Source organism: Lissotriton helveticus, chromosome 9 (genome assembly GCF_964261635.1).
Source record: "Lissotriton helveticus chromosome 9, aLisHel1.1, whole genome shotgun sequence".
NCBI classification, from domain to species: Eukaryota; Metazoa; Chordata; class Amphibia; order Caudata; family Salamandridae; genus Lissotriton; species Lissotriton helveticus.
The window spans coordinates 608,588,411-608,604,423 of NC_136070.1; the positions used below are offsets into that span (position 1 = coordinate 608,588,411).

Sequence of the window (16,013 nt, forward strand, 5' to 3'; positions counted from 1 at the left end):
TAAGTGAGTCTAATAGGTGTGGGCGAGGCAGAGCGCTCCTGTGAGACAGACCGCACAGCAGTACCATCTGCTGCCCATCGGGCCCTATGCCACAGATACCTCCATCGCCCCAACAGGGCGTCATGAAGTATAAATAGAACCGCCTAATCTTGTTGCAGTTTTTATATAGTGCGAACTCGACCCGAAGGTATAGGAGCGCTTCAAAAATAAAAATACCACAGCAGCACAGCATCACGAGAAAAACAAAAACTTTGAATAAATAAATAATAATTTGAAAATATAAAACTTTGAATAAATAAATAAATAAATATAAATAAGAAGACCGCGCGAGGAGCGCACGCACTGCAAGGAATGTAAGCAAGCAAAACGCTGTGGGAGTATACATTTGATACAGAGGTGGGACATGCACCCGCCTTTAGCTAATAGCCAATATGTCTCGCTTTTGGGACCTTATAAGTGTTTAACCATGCAACAGTTAATGTTGTTGCACCAAGGATATTGTGCTGCATAACTAAATACTTATAAGGTCCCAAAAAGCGAGACCTACTGGCTATGCCAATGCTTGTTTACGGTTGTAAACAGCCCGATTCACAAAATCAGGCCGTTTGCGACGGTAAAAATGCATTCTCCTATGTACCAAACCAAATTTACAATTCGTTAACCTATTACTGAATCGCAAAATGGATTAGCGAGTCAGTATTAGGAATGGGCGTGTTAATGGCATCCCTTCCTAATATCGACTCGCAAAGGTATGTAAGAATATTTTGCAACCAGAATGCGGTCGCAAAACATTCGCATTTTACCACCAGCTTCAAGTTGGTGGTAACCGATTCACAAATGGGAAGGGGTCCACTTCCCCTTTGTGAATGATGCGAAAAACGTTTTTTAAGAGCAGGCAGTGGTCCTGGACCACTGCCTGCCCTCAAAAATTTAAACTGAAACGTTTTAATTTTCTTTTTGAAATCCATCCAGTTTTCCTTTAAGGAAAACGGGCTGTATTTAAAAAATATATAGAGATAGTAGGTGCAGCCGGTCCAAAAGAAGGCTGATCCATGCTGGTTAAATTCCATCACAAATCGAAACATTTTAAGTTTGAAAACAAAACTTTATGGCTTACACAAACTAAAAAATTAAGAAATTGCAAATACATTAAATACAATCAAATACTACAACAAATGCAAAGCAATATATATGGCAAAAGTTTAAGAAACTGTAAATCCAGCTTAATAAACAATAAACTAGTGTAGACATGCCCATAAAAAGTTATGTTACTTTATCGAAATTGAAAGTGAGGTAATACATGAACAAGGTAGCTATGGACACACAAGTAATTAGCGGCGTAGTGAACTATCATTACTGGAGCAGACGCACTGGACCGAAGCCCAGGTTTCCGAAGCCAAGCTGCAACAAAATGATAACTGTTTTAATATCAAACAGAAAAACACATGAATCAGGTGCCCAATTTCCTCTCGTGTAAAGGCACATGGCACCATTTGTACACCACAGCTTGTAATACTATATTCCTATAATTTGGAGGTTATCCCTGTAAGCAGTGCTTTAAATGGGCCGGTACTGAGTACCAGCACTTTTTAGTTTTGAGAGGGAGAGTACCAGCACTTCTCAAGAGTGACTTAATACTTTTAATTGGAGAGTACAAGCACTTCTCAGAAACAAGGTGGTATTCTCTGGTACAGAGTACCAGCACTTCTATTTTTCCATTTCAATCAATGCCTGTACGGTTGTGTCTTCTCCCTCCTCGTCCTGATACATGGAATCAGCACCGTGGCTTTAGTGCAAGGGACCAATATTCACTTCTGCTCTGCTCTCCCCCAACCAATATCCCCCAGACAGAGAGGTAAAGGCCCTAAGTGGCAAACAAGATCAGCAGCAATTGTCAAATTACCTGTAACAGACGATGAACTGGGCATAGGCGACTGCAATCCAATTATGGTGGCCACAGATAATACGCACCATGCCAGGATCACTGCTCATTCCTGGGGAACAAAAAGCCACAGATCAGTGTAAAGGGGTGAAGGAACAATGTGAGAACGATTAGGATCTGAAACGAGATCTTAGGGAAAAAAAGAGCAAGCCCATTTAGTAGGTGGTGGGCTTTGTAAAGGAGGACTCTTTCTCCCTGGTTATATGAATCCCTGGAGAAAAACCACTTGGCATAGTTATATACTACTGATTCTGCACTGTGCATATCTGATTCAGATTTATCTCCTAAGACACTAGTCTTAGGACAGGACCTCCTTTTTTGTAAGCCGGACACCAAGGATGTAATTGCATTGAAGACCTTTTAAAACAGACCTTTTGGAGGCTTTTATTATCCACTTTTCAATTTAAACAATTCTCTTCCCATATTGTAGGATCAATAAACACACATGAGTTGTTAATGCATTTTTAGCCACAACTAGTCCACTAGTTGATTCAGAGCAGTGATTATTCCACTTTACAAGAGGAGAGCTAAATCTCAGGCTAATTCCTTTCTGGATGAGGTTAGAAACATATGTAGCAAACCGTCTTGCGGTGCTTGCAGGTTTCATTAATATTATTTAACTATTTGATAAGCCAACCAGTTACTTTACATGCATTCACTGAACACTAAAATCTTTTCATATGTTATTTAGGTGGAAGGTGATTGCATCATTGGAAGCTGACAATATTGACCCAACATGGAGGTTATTCACATTTGTCACTTAGGTACACTTACTACAGTTAGAATAGGTAAAGAGTCATCTATCTGGCGGTGATTAACTTGATGTTTGATGCTTTTTTAACACCATAATAAACGTCCTTGATCTGTGTTAAGGGTATTGCATCCGACCCACAAGCTTATGGGAGCCGGTCTGCCTTATTAAACAGATGATGCTCTGGTGAGCAATTTGACTGATAAGGTCTGTAATAATCAAACGTTCCAAGGAAATCCCAATTTTTCATTCCCAAATGCAAAAAAAAAAAAAAAAGCCGGGCCACATCAAACCACCTCTTTTTAACAGGAGTCGCCTGCTATCGGCTACAGGCAGACCTGGCAATTGATTTTCCCACATATAAGAGGATATATTCTTGCTGTTCAGCGGATAAAAAGCATTGCTAGGCTTTAGAACATTCTCCTTTGGTGCAAATGTTGGACATGTCCCATTGCAACTTCGTAGAGCAGCAACTGCAGCTGTTCTGGCTCACTCAAACACTGCATAGTGGCCAGGGTCGGAGACCACGTATAAAGATCATCTGTTCCTGATTAACATATCATTTAGAGACAGGACTGATGCTATTAGTTTTAATATGTTCAATCACATTACTATGGCTATCCAAAATTATGAGACAAAGGAACAAGTTAATTACTTTCTGTAATGCTTTATCTGGTAGAGATAGATTCCTTACATTAGAATATTACTGGATCCAGAAGATTTTCGAGCAGGACACTGACGCGCCGGTAGTAGGCGGTATTGTGCTACGTGTCTGCGTTGTCCACACTGGAAGTGGCATGCGCGGTACCTATATTGGCGTCACTCCATAATTCTTTCCTTTCAACGCTGGATAGCACTGATCCTGTCTGAGCTACCCCTCGGTCAATTTTTGACTGGCTTTCTTTGACATTTTGTCAAAATATTTTGAGAAAACGTCCTTCTGGTGTCAGGAACAGTCTGGTTTCAAACTATTTGTGGCATGTCACAGGCAAATGTCAATGGCAGACCCTCACCTGATGTGTTTGTGGTGCTTGGAGCAGGACCACGACCACGACTCCAAGACCTGCGGAGACTGCCGTGCCATGAATCCGAAGGCGCTGAAGGAGCGCTCCCTCAAGCTCCTCACCGCCGTTAGAATCTGCGACACTTCAGGTCCCAATTGCATGGAAGGTACAAGGACTGCTCGTTTAGCCCTTTTTGAACGGTTGCTGTTGCACTCAAAATCGTCAGGGATGTTGGGTAAGTCCCAGAAACGTAAAAAGTCCAAGTCTTCGACTTTGTCTTCTGATGAGACGCAAAAACATCAGCACTCCAGGCCCCTTGAGTAGGCAGAGCCTGAGCCCGGGTCCGCTCTGCACTTTCCTGACTGAGCTGGATCGACCCCCCCCCACTGCTAAAGGAGTTCTATGAGGCCATATGCCTCATATTTGGGAGTTGCGGCCCCTCTGGAGCGACTTCAGGCCCCTTAGGTGCGGGAGGGGCACTTACAGGACCCACACCAGCAAAGGTTTGTCCTCTGTGCCAGTCGAGCCTCATGGATCCCTTGCTGGATCCGGAGCGGAGCCACTGGCCAGACAGACCCTTTCTCAGCACCCACTCCAGTGCTGAAGCTCCTGGCATCGCTGACACTCCTATGTGGCACTGCCGGAGGAGTACTTCTCAAAAATCTTCCGGATCCAGTCTGATGCCTGCGGATATTCTAGGCTAAGGAATCTGCTGCTACAAATCTCTATCAGATTAGGCAATTGCAACACCCATTTAATAAATGTGGACAAACCTGTGCCCAGATCTTTTTGCATCAGATTTGTTGCCTAGTGTAGTACTTTGGCTGTAAAGTTCTTAAGTGGAAAACCGAGAATAGTTTATAGCACTCCAAGTTCCACCCCTGATGCTTGCAGTTTAGTAATGGGAGCTCCAATGTCTCTGTTTTTACCCATACTGTAGGTTGGCAAGGCAACACTAGTTATTTTTCCTAATTAGACTGCACAACATACAAGGAACTAAGGAGGTAAAAAGAGACTATGTTTACTCAACCCAGTAAGCAGTTACAAAGCTTTTAGACTCTGCAGGGGCATCATGCTTACTAATTAATGATAGACAGACAAAAGGCTATATTATAATGTATGCTCTTTCCAAATGGACTACTCAATTATATACATACACCTGTATTTATCTGTGCATCAATGGGCATTTACTGTACTATTATAGTTTTACTGCGCACTTCTTTTTGCTTAATTTTAATGCTGCTTAGTTGTTCATTTTGCTTGAACTACTCTACTTTCCTAAATTCTTTAAGTACCAGTATTTTGCTACACATCTGTTTGAAGGATTTTTATTGTTAACATTTGTCCACGTTTAGCCAATCTGATGCCCTTTACTCTGTTGATTTTTTAGCATTGAGCTCACAACAAACAGCAGAAAATGTAAAAAGTAAAGCAGAGGAGCTCTTAAACACTTGTCCATCAAATTCCAGAGACTGAGGGGTCACATGTTTATTCACTCCCAAAGAGACCATGCTTTATGAGTTGTCCAGATGCAAAGCCCCAGTTGGCGTTCAACCAGAATACTGAGTCTCAAATACAGTGCTACAGAAATGTCATAGTAAGAATATCAACTACCAAAATATTGTGAAGGTAAGAATATTCAGTTAAGTTAAGACATACACAATACCACATATATGAACCTAGAAGATTATATATGTATCTGCGGGGTTAGAAACAGTAAATCTACACTTAGCCCTAGATTTACCTTCAAAATCATGCAGTAGTCTATAAAAAGGCTACAATATTTTTGCCGTTTTCAAGGACAAGGGAACCCAAAGGTATACAAGGGACCATGGGTAAGAAATGTATGTTGGGGAACATGCGGTCCCTTGGGATAGAGCTGCATCAAACATCAACGACGAGTTGGCACTCCCACCTTATTTAAGCAATTTTGCAAACAGTTCCAGTTGTGCACTTTTAAACTAGCATGGTTTTTTGACACCTTTTGCTTAGTGGGATGCAAGACACTGATTCAAGTATGAGCACGGTTTGAAAGAGCATCTTCTTCCGCAACTGTCTTGGATCTTTATTATTACTAAAAACCTTCCCTAATCTTTTTCCTTTTCTTTTCCCATCCCTCTATTTCTTACAGTCAAATTAAGTCTCAGGCATAATTTAAGTCCTGATGATGATCCCTATATTAACAAATGGGATCGAAACGTCATCGACACACACTACCGTGAGTATTGCAAATATCAGTGATTTAAAGTTCAATAGCATTGGTACCAAAAATTCGGACAGAATTTTTTTAGCATTGTTACGTGTCACTCATTTTAGAAATGTCTGAGTTGTAAAGTATTCTCCTTGTTGCTGTATTTTGCCCTTTGTCTTATGTTTCCCACTTCCATTAAGTTCTTCTGTTATGTGATTGAATAAATATTTTAAAAATGTCTTATTCCAAGCTTATGGCATAGAACTTATTTAATTTCTATGCTCATTGTTTGATATAGCTCTACCCCAAGGGACCACCTGTTCCTCGACATACAATATGTTTGAGGCATAATGTTTTTGTGCTCAATAGTCTGACACTGAACACAGATTGCTGTCATTCAATGAACTAATTTTCATATTTTCAAGAAAACCTCTACTCTTATCAGTATGCAATTTATGAGGTAAGTGTGTGAACCCTTTTACCTAGCATTGCTTCTCAGAATTTGTTTTGTTAAATAAAAAAAAGCAAGTCCTGCACTTGCCAAGATATGATGAGCAGCTGTGCTACTGGAGCTTTTTAGGCAATATTAATCTTCTAAGTAGAAGGAAAGCACAACAGAAACCCTACAGGTAAGAGACCAGGCACAAAATGTATATTTGAATTTCTGCTTTAGGTATCAAAGATGTAATAAAGAAATAAATGTTGGAACTCAAGAGGAACCGGGTCAATTAATCCTATTAAACAGTAACATGATAACAAGATCTTACATTCCTGGAAAAACATGGAACAAGAGACTAGTCCTGAGACTGAGCTGGAATAGCAACTCTGGAAAGAACATACAAGAAGCAACAAAGGCAGCTCACAGCTTGGGCGAGACACAGAGGGGGTTATTCTGATCTAGCTCTGAAGGGGCAACCATTATTTGTTGACTATTTCTATATCTAGTCTTTCCTCCAGGTCTTCTAATAACACATAATCAGCCTGTGGTGCCTTACCTATCACATATCCTTTATTAAACAGATCTATGTAGTACAGTAATTTCTGCAGCATTTGAGTAGGGAAAACTATTTCCCCTAGTCCCCCCTCCCACCCGATAGAGCCCTGCCCCCTCCCACGGTGAGTAGTTAGATTGTGCGAGAGATTCAAAGTTTAGAATTAAACTTGATTCAGCCCAATGAAGTCTAAGTGTTTTGCAGCTTAACTTGAAGTCCCTGGAAGAATCTGTACTCCAATACCTACTATGCGAAGGACTGTTTAATGTTCAAAATTCCCACATTATTGAGTACTTCAAAAAGCAACGTCAATCCAAAAGCAAAGAGCTGTGCCTTGAATATAAACAGCTACTTGTTTTAACTTGATAAAACACATCCCCAAGAAGCAAAGCATTTGTTCAAGCTGATACTTACCGGAGATACTTCCACCAGACCGTTCTTCCAAAAGGCGTCCAAGTATGCCCGCATTGCCCAGGTTTGGCGGCATAGTGTTACTCCTTCGCACTGGGGCTCTTTCTGATGGTGTCAGCCTGCCTGTAGCAATCTGGGGTCCAGCCACGCTGTGACGGTTTCTTCTTTTGGCAGGAAACACTGGAACAAAGACAAATCAGTAATAGACACATTACTTTCTGTTCCCTCATCAGAAATGATAGTGTGCCTGGATGAGCTCAGTTTTGCCCGGCAGATCAATCATCAAAGGAATCAGGAGATGGTGGACACTAAAAGTGACTTAGTGAGAGTAACTGACGCACACATAAGCCTTGCCCACACGCAGCTTCTCCGTTAAGGCAGAGGAGCGTTGCCCCGCCTGCTTTGAGCGCAGCAGGTGCACACAGAATGATTAAATGGTCATTACCTTACTTACCTTATATATTCTGTGTGCCGCTCGCTGCTCTAGCCAAAGTGCGATGGCGGGGGCAGTGCAGACAGATTCCTGCACATTGCAGGATGACTACAAGCATGAATTACAGATTTTCCGGATGTCTATAGCTGGCCAAACTGTCATGCACACTTCAGAGCCTGCAAACTCAGTGCTGTAAAACAGCTGAGGGATTGCAAGCACAGGCCCCAACATCAAAATGAGTGCTGGGTTAGCCTGCTCCAACCAATACTGGAGCTGCTTAGCAGCTCCGGGATTGGCTGGATTCGGAAACAGGAAGTAAAGCACCTTCCTATCCTGCTCATCGTTGTCGGGAAGGGCAACAGGCAACATATCAGTGAATTTTACAGCACGCCATGCCCCACCAATCTCAAAAGTTGCTAGCCACACCTGCCCACACGGTACAAGTTACTCAGCTTGAATTAAGATTCTGGAATGGGAGCAGTTTCTAAAACATTTAGGATGAATTATGCCTTGGGACAAAAGGATTGGCAATCCGATTAACAGATAGTTGAAAAATTACAAGACAACGTAAACAACAAACATAGGGCCAGATGTACGACCAATTTTAGCATGCGCAAACGGGTTAGCGATCCGTTTTTGCATGCTAAAATTGGTATGGCCATGTACTAACACAATTTTGCGAGTTGCAAATGAATTGCGACTTGCAAAAAAGTGATTAGAGGCGTTCCCTTCCAAATAGCAACTCTCTAACCCATGTATGAATGTTTTGCGAGCGCAATTGCAAATCGCTCGCAAATGATCACCCTCTTCAAGAGAGTGGTAATGGAGTCGCAAATAGGAAGGGGTCCCCAGGGGACCCCTTTCCCATTGTGACAGGCTCTAAAAATATTTTTAAGGGCAGGCAGTGGTCCCACTACCTGCCCTTAATAATGAAATGAAAACTTTCTTCTTTTTTTTTTTTAAATGCATTCCTTTACGGAAAACGGGCTGCATTAAAAAAAAAAACTGCTTTATTTAAAAGCAGTCCCAGACATGGTGGTCCGCTGAGCCCAGCAGGCCATCATACCTGGGAGAGCCTGCCATGCCCAATGGGCTCGCAAATTGCGAGAGGCTCATTAATATTCATGAACCTCGCAATTTGCGACCCCATTGGTAATCGCTAACCGTGTTAAACACTCTGTTGTACATGGTAAATAGCGCCTTACAATTTGCGAGTCGCAAATGAGTCGCAATTTGCGAGGCGCTATTTTGTTTGTCGTACATCTGGCCCATAACGTTTTAACTGTTAATAACTGGCAGGTAATTCAGACATGGCCGCTATGTCCCATATCTTCTGAAACCCATCTAGGTCTACTGGAGCAAAAGGGGTTACAAAGAGAGTATTGGACGATGTAAGATGTGCTCTCACCAATCTCTTATCTCAAGTACAAGGACTGATTTGCAACATACACTGCCTGATCAGCAGAATTTCAAAGAGTTTTCACCACCTGTAGATATCCGGTGCTTCAAACCATTGTATATTTAAGCTAAATTGTGGCTGATGGAAAAGGTTTGTAAAAATTCAGATGAATGTAATGGTGCTCCCAAAGGATAATTAGACAACCACATGCAATCTGTGGTGGCACAAATATTAATTTGAGCAGAGGCATAGACTTACCAACCATCATTTGTGCATGGACATCTGAAATTTGGCAGCTTGAATATCAGACATTCTACGGTTGCTACGGGTAAGCATTGACTTTGAGAGTGTGATATCATACTTGATATGGAGTGTTGGGATTAAGGATAATTGTATGTCCCTTTCTAGGATCGTGCTGTGCTGTTCATAATATGGTGTGCTTAAAAGTTCAAGTTACTTATTGGAGACTGCTCTTCTTGAAATCTACAGTTGAAGAGGGAGGTAAGCTGTACCGTAGAGAGTGAGGTGACGCGTGATCATAATAGGGCGCAATGAATAGCTGTACCTCATGCCTTTGGTATTTGAAAGCTAACTCAAGCCTTTGTGATTCAATTTGATTTTGCAGAAACGCTTCTGGATTATTCGGCAAAAGGTATCATCCCCTACCATTTGATATTGAAGTGGGGTGTGTATTTCACATGAGGTTCGGTAATATTAATTACACTTTGGTTGACTTTAGGACATTAACTAGAATCACCCACACTTAGGGGACACTAAAGAGCTGGATGTGATTATTAATTTTGTGAACACTAAATTATAAAATTTAAAATGTGTTAATAAGATGTTTGCAATTTGAGAATATAAAATGTTTGGGCTTAATTTGTTTGAAAGTGCATTACAGCATGAAATAGGTACACAAATTGTTGCTTTAATTAGCCGCATGTTGCATAAGGTTTATCATTGGGCTCATACCATGTTAAATCATTTTATGTTAAGTGTATTGAATATCACAACAAAGGTTGTTTGTATTACTTACAGCCCTGAGGAAGTCGTAGGGTCTACACCCACACACGACGAAACGCGTTGGTGTAACGAGTGGAAGAGCTTGAAAAATTAAAAAGACTGAACAAGCCCAAAGGATATACAGATTTTGCTTTTGTCTTTAGAATCACTGTACTTTTGTTATTACTTGTTGCGTGTGCCTCAGAAATTGTAAACCATCATTTGTCAATCGGTAACAAAAAAGTGATTCAAACTAGCAAATGTGGAGCAAGTGAAAACAATAATTCGCAATGTTCAAAAACAATATGGGTGGAGTTAAAACTAGGCTGCGTAGGCAGAAGCTAAACTAACCATGAGTTGTGGGTTGGCTACAACCCTCTCCATCTGCCTTAGTCCAAAGACTTGCATTTTTAGGTGGATTTCAGAAATATTTACTTCCGCTTTAAGCACCAATGCTGGAGATCTGATGTCTTCTATCACCTTTGCAATCAAACAGATCAAAAACATTCACCTCTGCCTTGTACTTTATTCTAAACCATTTTGTTCTCAGAAAAAAGCATTCTATACGGTTTCGGTGCAAATATTTTGGCCAAAGAAAACTGCCCTGTTTTGCCCATTTTTATTTAATACATTAATGCATTCTAAAAATAATATCTCGATGTTTCTTCAAATATATATATATAAGTATGGAGCCATGTAGTTTATCACCAATGTCTATATTTTTATTCCCACTTGCCACCCCCTTCCACCTTCTTTTTGACTGTGGCCCTGCAGACCCAATTCAGGTGCACAGAGAGCTAGTGAAAGAAAGGGGAATGGAAGCAACATTGCCAATTTGATGGGAGGGGGATGGATAGTATTACCCTTCCTCCAGGCAACACACTGATATTCCAGTTGCTGATTTGTGAGCCCCCCCCTCGATGGTTGGCATTGGCAGCTCTGACCCCATCCCAATCGATAATCAAATGACTGGAAAGGAAGTGAGAGAGGACAGAACTATCAAAAGACTAAGAAAGAGTAGGGGAAGTGTTGTCCAAGTTGCCGGTCAATAGTTTTGCCGGTCATCAAATGTCAGCCTAACCGTGGACAAACCATAATTAATACGTAGCCAAATATTGTTGATCCTGCTTTCACCTTTTTTAACACTGTGCATTTGGCCCGAAGAGACGGGCCTTTTTTGAAGTTGTGATGACACTCGAGAATTTTGATTTCTAATATTTCTATGCTTAGATTTACTTATTGCAACCTCCCACTTTGAGATCTGGTTTCAAGGTCAAGAAATAATAGGGGGAGATTTTTTATATATTTTTTCCAGTATTGCACTTGGTCATTAATGTTTCACACAGTGTCAGCCAAATCTGGAAAATGGGATGAAATATCCTGGCTCTGACAATAGTACATATGGTGAATAAGTGGTTTGAGCCCCACAAAGCTTAAAGCAGAATACATCAGTGCATGTCAAAACAAAAAATTGTCAATGGGTAATTGATTTTGTGCGCCTCTTTTTAGGAGACCATAACAAAATATAGCAGCATTTCTTAGCCCTTCGTCTGGGGACGCCTGAGGCTATGCGACTTCCATCAATGAATCAGTAGTGGTCCCCAGATTCCAATAATGATCAGTGGGGTGTCCCTGGATTCCAGTACAGATTCAGTGGGGATCCACATAAGTGAAGAGGTTGAGAATCTCTGAAATATAGCATGTGTCTAATTAGGAGCACTCTAGTCCCCAGCCGTCTTGGTCAGAAGGTTGCACTGATAAAAAGTTGTATTTGATTTAAAAATCATTATTTAATTTCTGCCTACAACAAACAAAAATGTATCAAAGGAACAAGCGGAGCCAGAAATGTATTTCATAACGACTCTCTGGATGTGAATACTGACCTTAACCTCCACATAACTGAGACCACTTCTACTAATTTTATGTAATATGCACAACCCCAATTCTCGTATTTAGAAAAGCAGACCCAATGTATGACCATGCCAAGCAAAGCTGCATGTTTTCTGATTCAACTGTCACTAAAGATTCCGAAAGGTGAATGAATTAACGATGGTTTCCCTGGATGGTTGGAAGACAAGTTTGGATTATAAGCATTGGCAAAGCAGATAGGTCTCGCCTATGCGGGAGATATTGGCTTTGGCACTGTGTTTTAGCAATGTTGTACACCACTGTGACTGCTGTCCAGCATGGTTAAAAGTTGGTGGAGTGGCGTGGAGTGTGACAGAGTAAAGTGGTGTGGAGTACAGCGTCGTAGAGTCGAGTGGTGTAGAGTGGAGTTGCGTAAGGTGGAGTGGCGTAGGGTGGAGTGGCGCAGGGTGGAGTGGCGCAGGGTGGAGTGGCGTAGGGTGGAGTGGCGTAGGGTGGAGTGGCATAGGGCAGGGGCGTAACACAGGCCCCCGCAACCCACGCGGTGCGGGGGGGCCCTAGCTCCAAGGGGCCCTCTGCACTAAACTCGGACCTGGAGAGCTCCTGATTGAGCCCGGAGGGGGCCCCCCTAAGTACCGTGCAGGGAGGCCCCCTCACTTTTCGTTACGCCAGTGGCATAGGGTGGAGTGGCGTTGGGTGGAGTGGCGTTAAGTAAAGTAAAGTCCACATTTGTAAAGCGCACAATCACCCGTAAGGGTCTCTAGGCGCTGGGGCCGTCGGGAAGATTAAGCGAGCTATTGCCCAGAGTCACATGGTGCTGGGCTAATCTGCCGCCGGAGCGGGGGATCGAACCGTGATCCCCAGATTCCAGCGTCAGTCGCCCTGGCCGCGGCGCCACACCTCTCCCCCTACCCCCCGCGTTGGGTGGAGTGGAGTGGCGTGGCGTAGAGTGGCGTAGAGAGGAGTGGCGTAGAGTGGAGTGGCGTAGAGTGGAGTGGCGTAGAGTGGAGTGGCGTAGAGTGGAGTGGCGTAGAGTGGAGTGGCGTAGAGTGGAGTGGCGTAGAGTGGAGTGGCATAGAGTGGAGTGGCATAGAGTGGAGTGGCGTAGAGTGGAGTGGCGTAGAGTGGAGTGGCGTAGAGTGGAGTGGCGTAGAGTGGAGTGGCGTAGAGTGGAGTGGCGTAGAGTGGAGTGGCGTAGAGTGGAGTGGCGTAGAGTGGAGTGGCGTAGAGTGGAGTGGCGTAGCGTGGAGTGGCGTAGAGTGGAGTGGCATAGAGTAGGATGGAGTGGAGTGGAATGCATTGCAGTGGAGAGGAGTGGGTTAGCGTGGAGTGGATTCGATTGGATTGCTGGTAAAGTGGATTAGAGTTGAATCGAGTGAAGTGGAAAAGAGTAAAGTGGAGTTGATTGGATTAGAGTGGTGTGGATTAAAGTGGAGTGGATTCGATTAGAGTGGAGTGGAGTGGATTATAATGGATTACCTTTGAAGTGGACTGGAGTGGATTATAGTATATCAGAGTGGAGTGGAGTGGAGTGGATTAGATTTGAGTTAACTGGAGTGGATAAGAGTGTAGTGGACTGGAGTGGAATGGAGTGGACTGGACTGGAGTGGATTAGAGTGAAGTGGATTTGAATGGAGTGGATTGAAGTGGAGTAGAGTGGCGTGCAGAGAAGGACAAAACAAATGCACATACAAAGAGTCGTCCTTGCACAATTGCTGTGAAATACAAAGTTCCCGAACCTCTGACCCCAAAGGAAATCATTAAAACAAGGACATAGGTCCCGGAACTGTGACCTCGAATGCAAACACTTAAAAAAATTAACGTAACCTTGAATAATGTAACTTGTACTCATGTAAACCTGTGTTGGACTGAATTAGTACCTCAATCATAGCGCAAGCAGCGGACTGACACCAAGTAAAAGAAATCAATTTGCGTTTCGTCCATGCGCCACAAAAGAACGGACGTGACGCAGAAACACGCTTGGGATGTGGTGCCGAATTACAACGCAATTAAGAAGAGTGATAATGATGCAGACGAATGGTAAGTAACAGGTGGGCTAAAAGGCCCTTTCAAGGATTTAAAAAATATTTTTTAGATACAATTATGTAGCCAAGCGACAGCAGCGCAGATGTGCCTAAACTGTGGCTCAATTTTATCAAAGGATGTTATTTCTCTGAAGTTTCCTACTCACAGAAGCAAACAAACAAGGGAAGAGAGACTCATACACAGGACCACTGGAACTATGCGATTGTTTAGCGGCGGTGATTTTCACATAATTTAAGATTCGTCGCATTTGCCACATAATCCATCATCTGCCACATAATATGCAGATTTTAACAAATAGAAAATGTTTTTTATAGCTCAAACAGTTCAAAGGTTACTAAAAATGTAACAACACGTGTTTCCACACAGTGGAAGGCCCTTTACAAAGCTGGACTGGTCACCTTTCTGTTGGTAATCGCTATGTTTGGGTGTTAAACAGGTATTAGCAACCAAAACTCAGACAGTGTTACGAAATTTAAAATTGATAAACTAATGAAGTAATACTATTGCAAAATGTGCCACATTACACCGCGTAATTTACCTTTTCTTGCCACATTATTTACTCAACCCTGCAGCATAATTTGGCCCTCTCCTGCCACATAATTCCAGTGGCCCAGACTGTACACCAAGGCACTCCACAATACTCTACTATACACCAATGCGCTTTACGACAGTCTACTCTGCAACACTGCACTCTGCCACTGAACTCTAAGCCACTGCAGTCTACTCAGCACCAGTCTAGGCCGCTCTATGCCAATGCACTTTGCGCTAATATACTCCATGCCACTGGACTTTACCCTGCACCACTCCACTCTACTGTGCCCCATGCCACTCTACGCCACTGTGCTCTACTCTGAAACAATCTACTCTGTACCACTTCTTTCTACTTTACGCAACTGCAGTCTACAATGCACCACTCCACTCTACTCTGTACTATGCTACTCTACGCCAATGCACTCTACTCATACCACTTCACTATGCCAATGCACTCTACACCACTTTACTCTAAAGCAATGCACTCAACGCAACTGCACTCTATGCCAATCTACTCTGAACCACCGCACTCTATGCCACTATACCCTACTCTGCAGCAATGTACTCTACGCTACTGCTCCTTACACCACTGTAATCTCTATACACAGGGCCACCGGAACTATGCGATTATGCGGCCTTGGGGCTTTTTGCATAATTTAAGATTTGCTGCATTTGCTACATAATTTACAGATTTTAATAAAAAGAACATTTTGTTTCTAGCTCAAATGGTACAAAAGTTACTAAAAACGCAACCATGCATATTTCCACGCAGTGGAAGGCCCTTTACAAAGCTAGACTGGTCACCTTTCTGTTGGTTATTGCTATGTTTGGGTGTTAAGCTGGTATTAACGCGGTGCAGCTAATGCTCTGACAGTGTTACTAAGGTTAAAATAGACAAAATAATGAAATACTATTAAAAAATGTGCCATATTATGTCGCATAATTTGCCTTTTCTTGAAGCATAATTTGCTCAAATCTGCCACATAATTTGGCCCTCTCCTGCCGCATAACTCCAGTGGCCCTGCTCAAACATATGTTCCCATATGCACAGATAGCAGGCCTGTACAAGCTTGTAAAGTGGGCTGTAGCCTCGACTTACTAAACATGCATGCCTCCACAGATAGCAAAATTACAAGAAAGGTGCAGCCAAAGTATAGAAAATTAAACAAACTATTCGAAGTCAACAATGACTTATCTATAACAATACTTGTGCAGTTTGAAGATGTTCTAAGCTTCCCTGCTTTCCATAGTACTTTATTTAATGGTTATTTTGAAAACTCCATCTTGCCAGAATCAAACATTTTCTTATTATGGATATCGACAAATGGGAATATCTTCAACGATATCACCCATATAATATTAATCAGTAGGCACACATCCTCCTTACATTGCATTTAAGCACAATAATGTAATAGTAATAAGGAGAAAATATCTTGATAATGATC

The 16,013-nt window shown here is 42.3% G+C and overlaps 1 protein-coding gene across 1 annotated transcript in view; it reads right to left on the minus strand.

Moving 5' to 3' along the window:
* SHKBP1 (SH3KBP1 binding protein 1) overlaps positions 1-16,013 on the minus strand; it is a 306,095-nt gene that overhangs the window by 138,457 nt on the left and 151,625 nt on the right. Inside the window, exons 7-8 of the mRNA XM_078660638.1 lie at positions 7,295-7,471; positions 1,904-1,994 (exon numbers count right to left, since the gene is read on the minus strand). Coding sequence (XP_078516764.1) covers positions 1,904-1,994; positions 7,295-7,471 — 268 coding nt within the window. The remainder of the gene's footprint in view (positions 1-1,903; positions 1,995-7,294; positions 7,472-16,013) is intronic.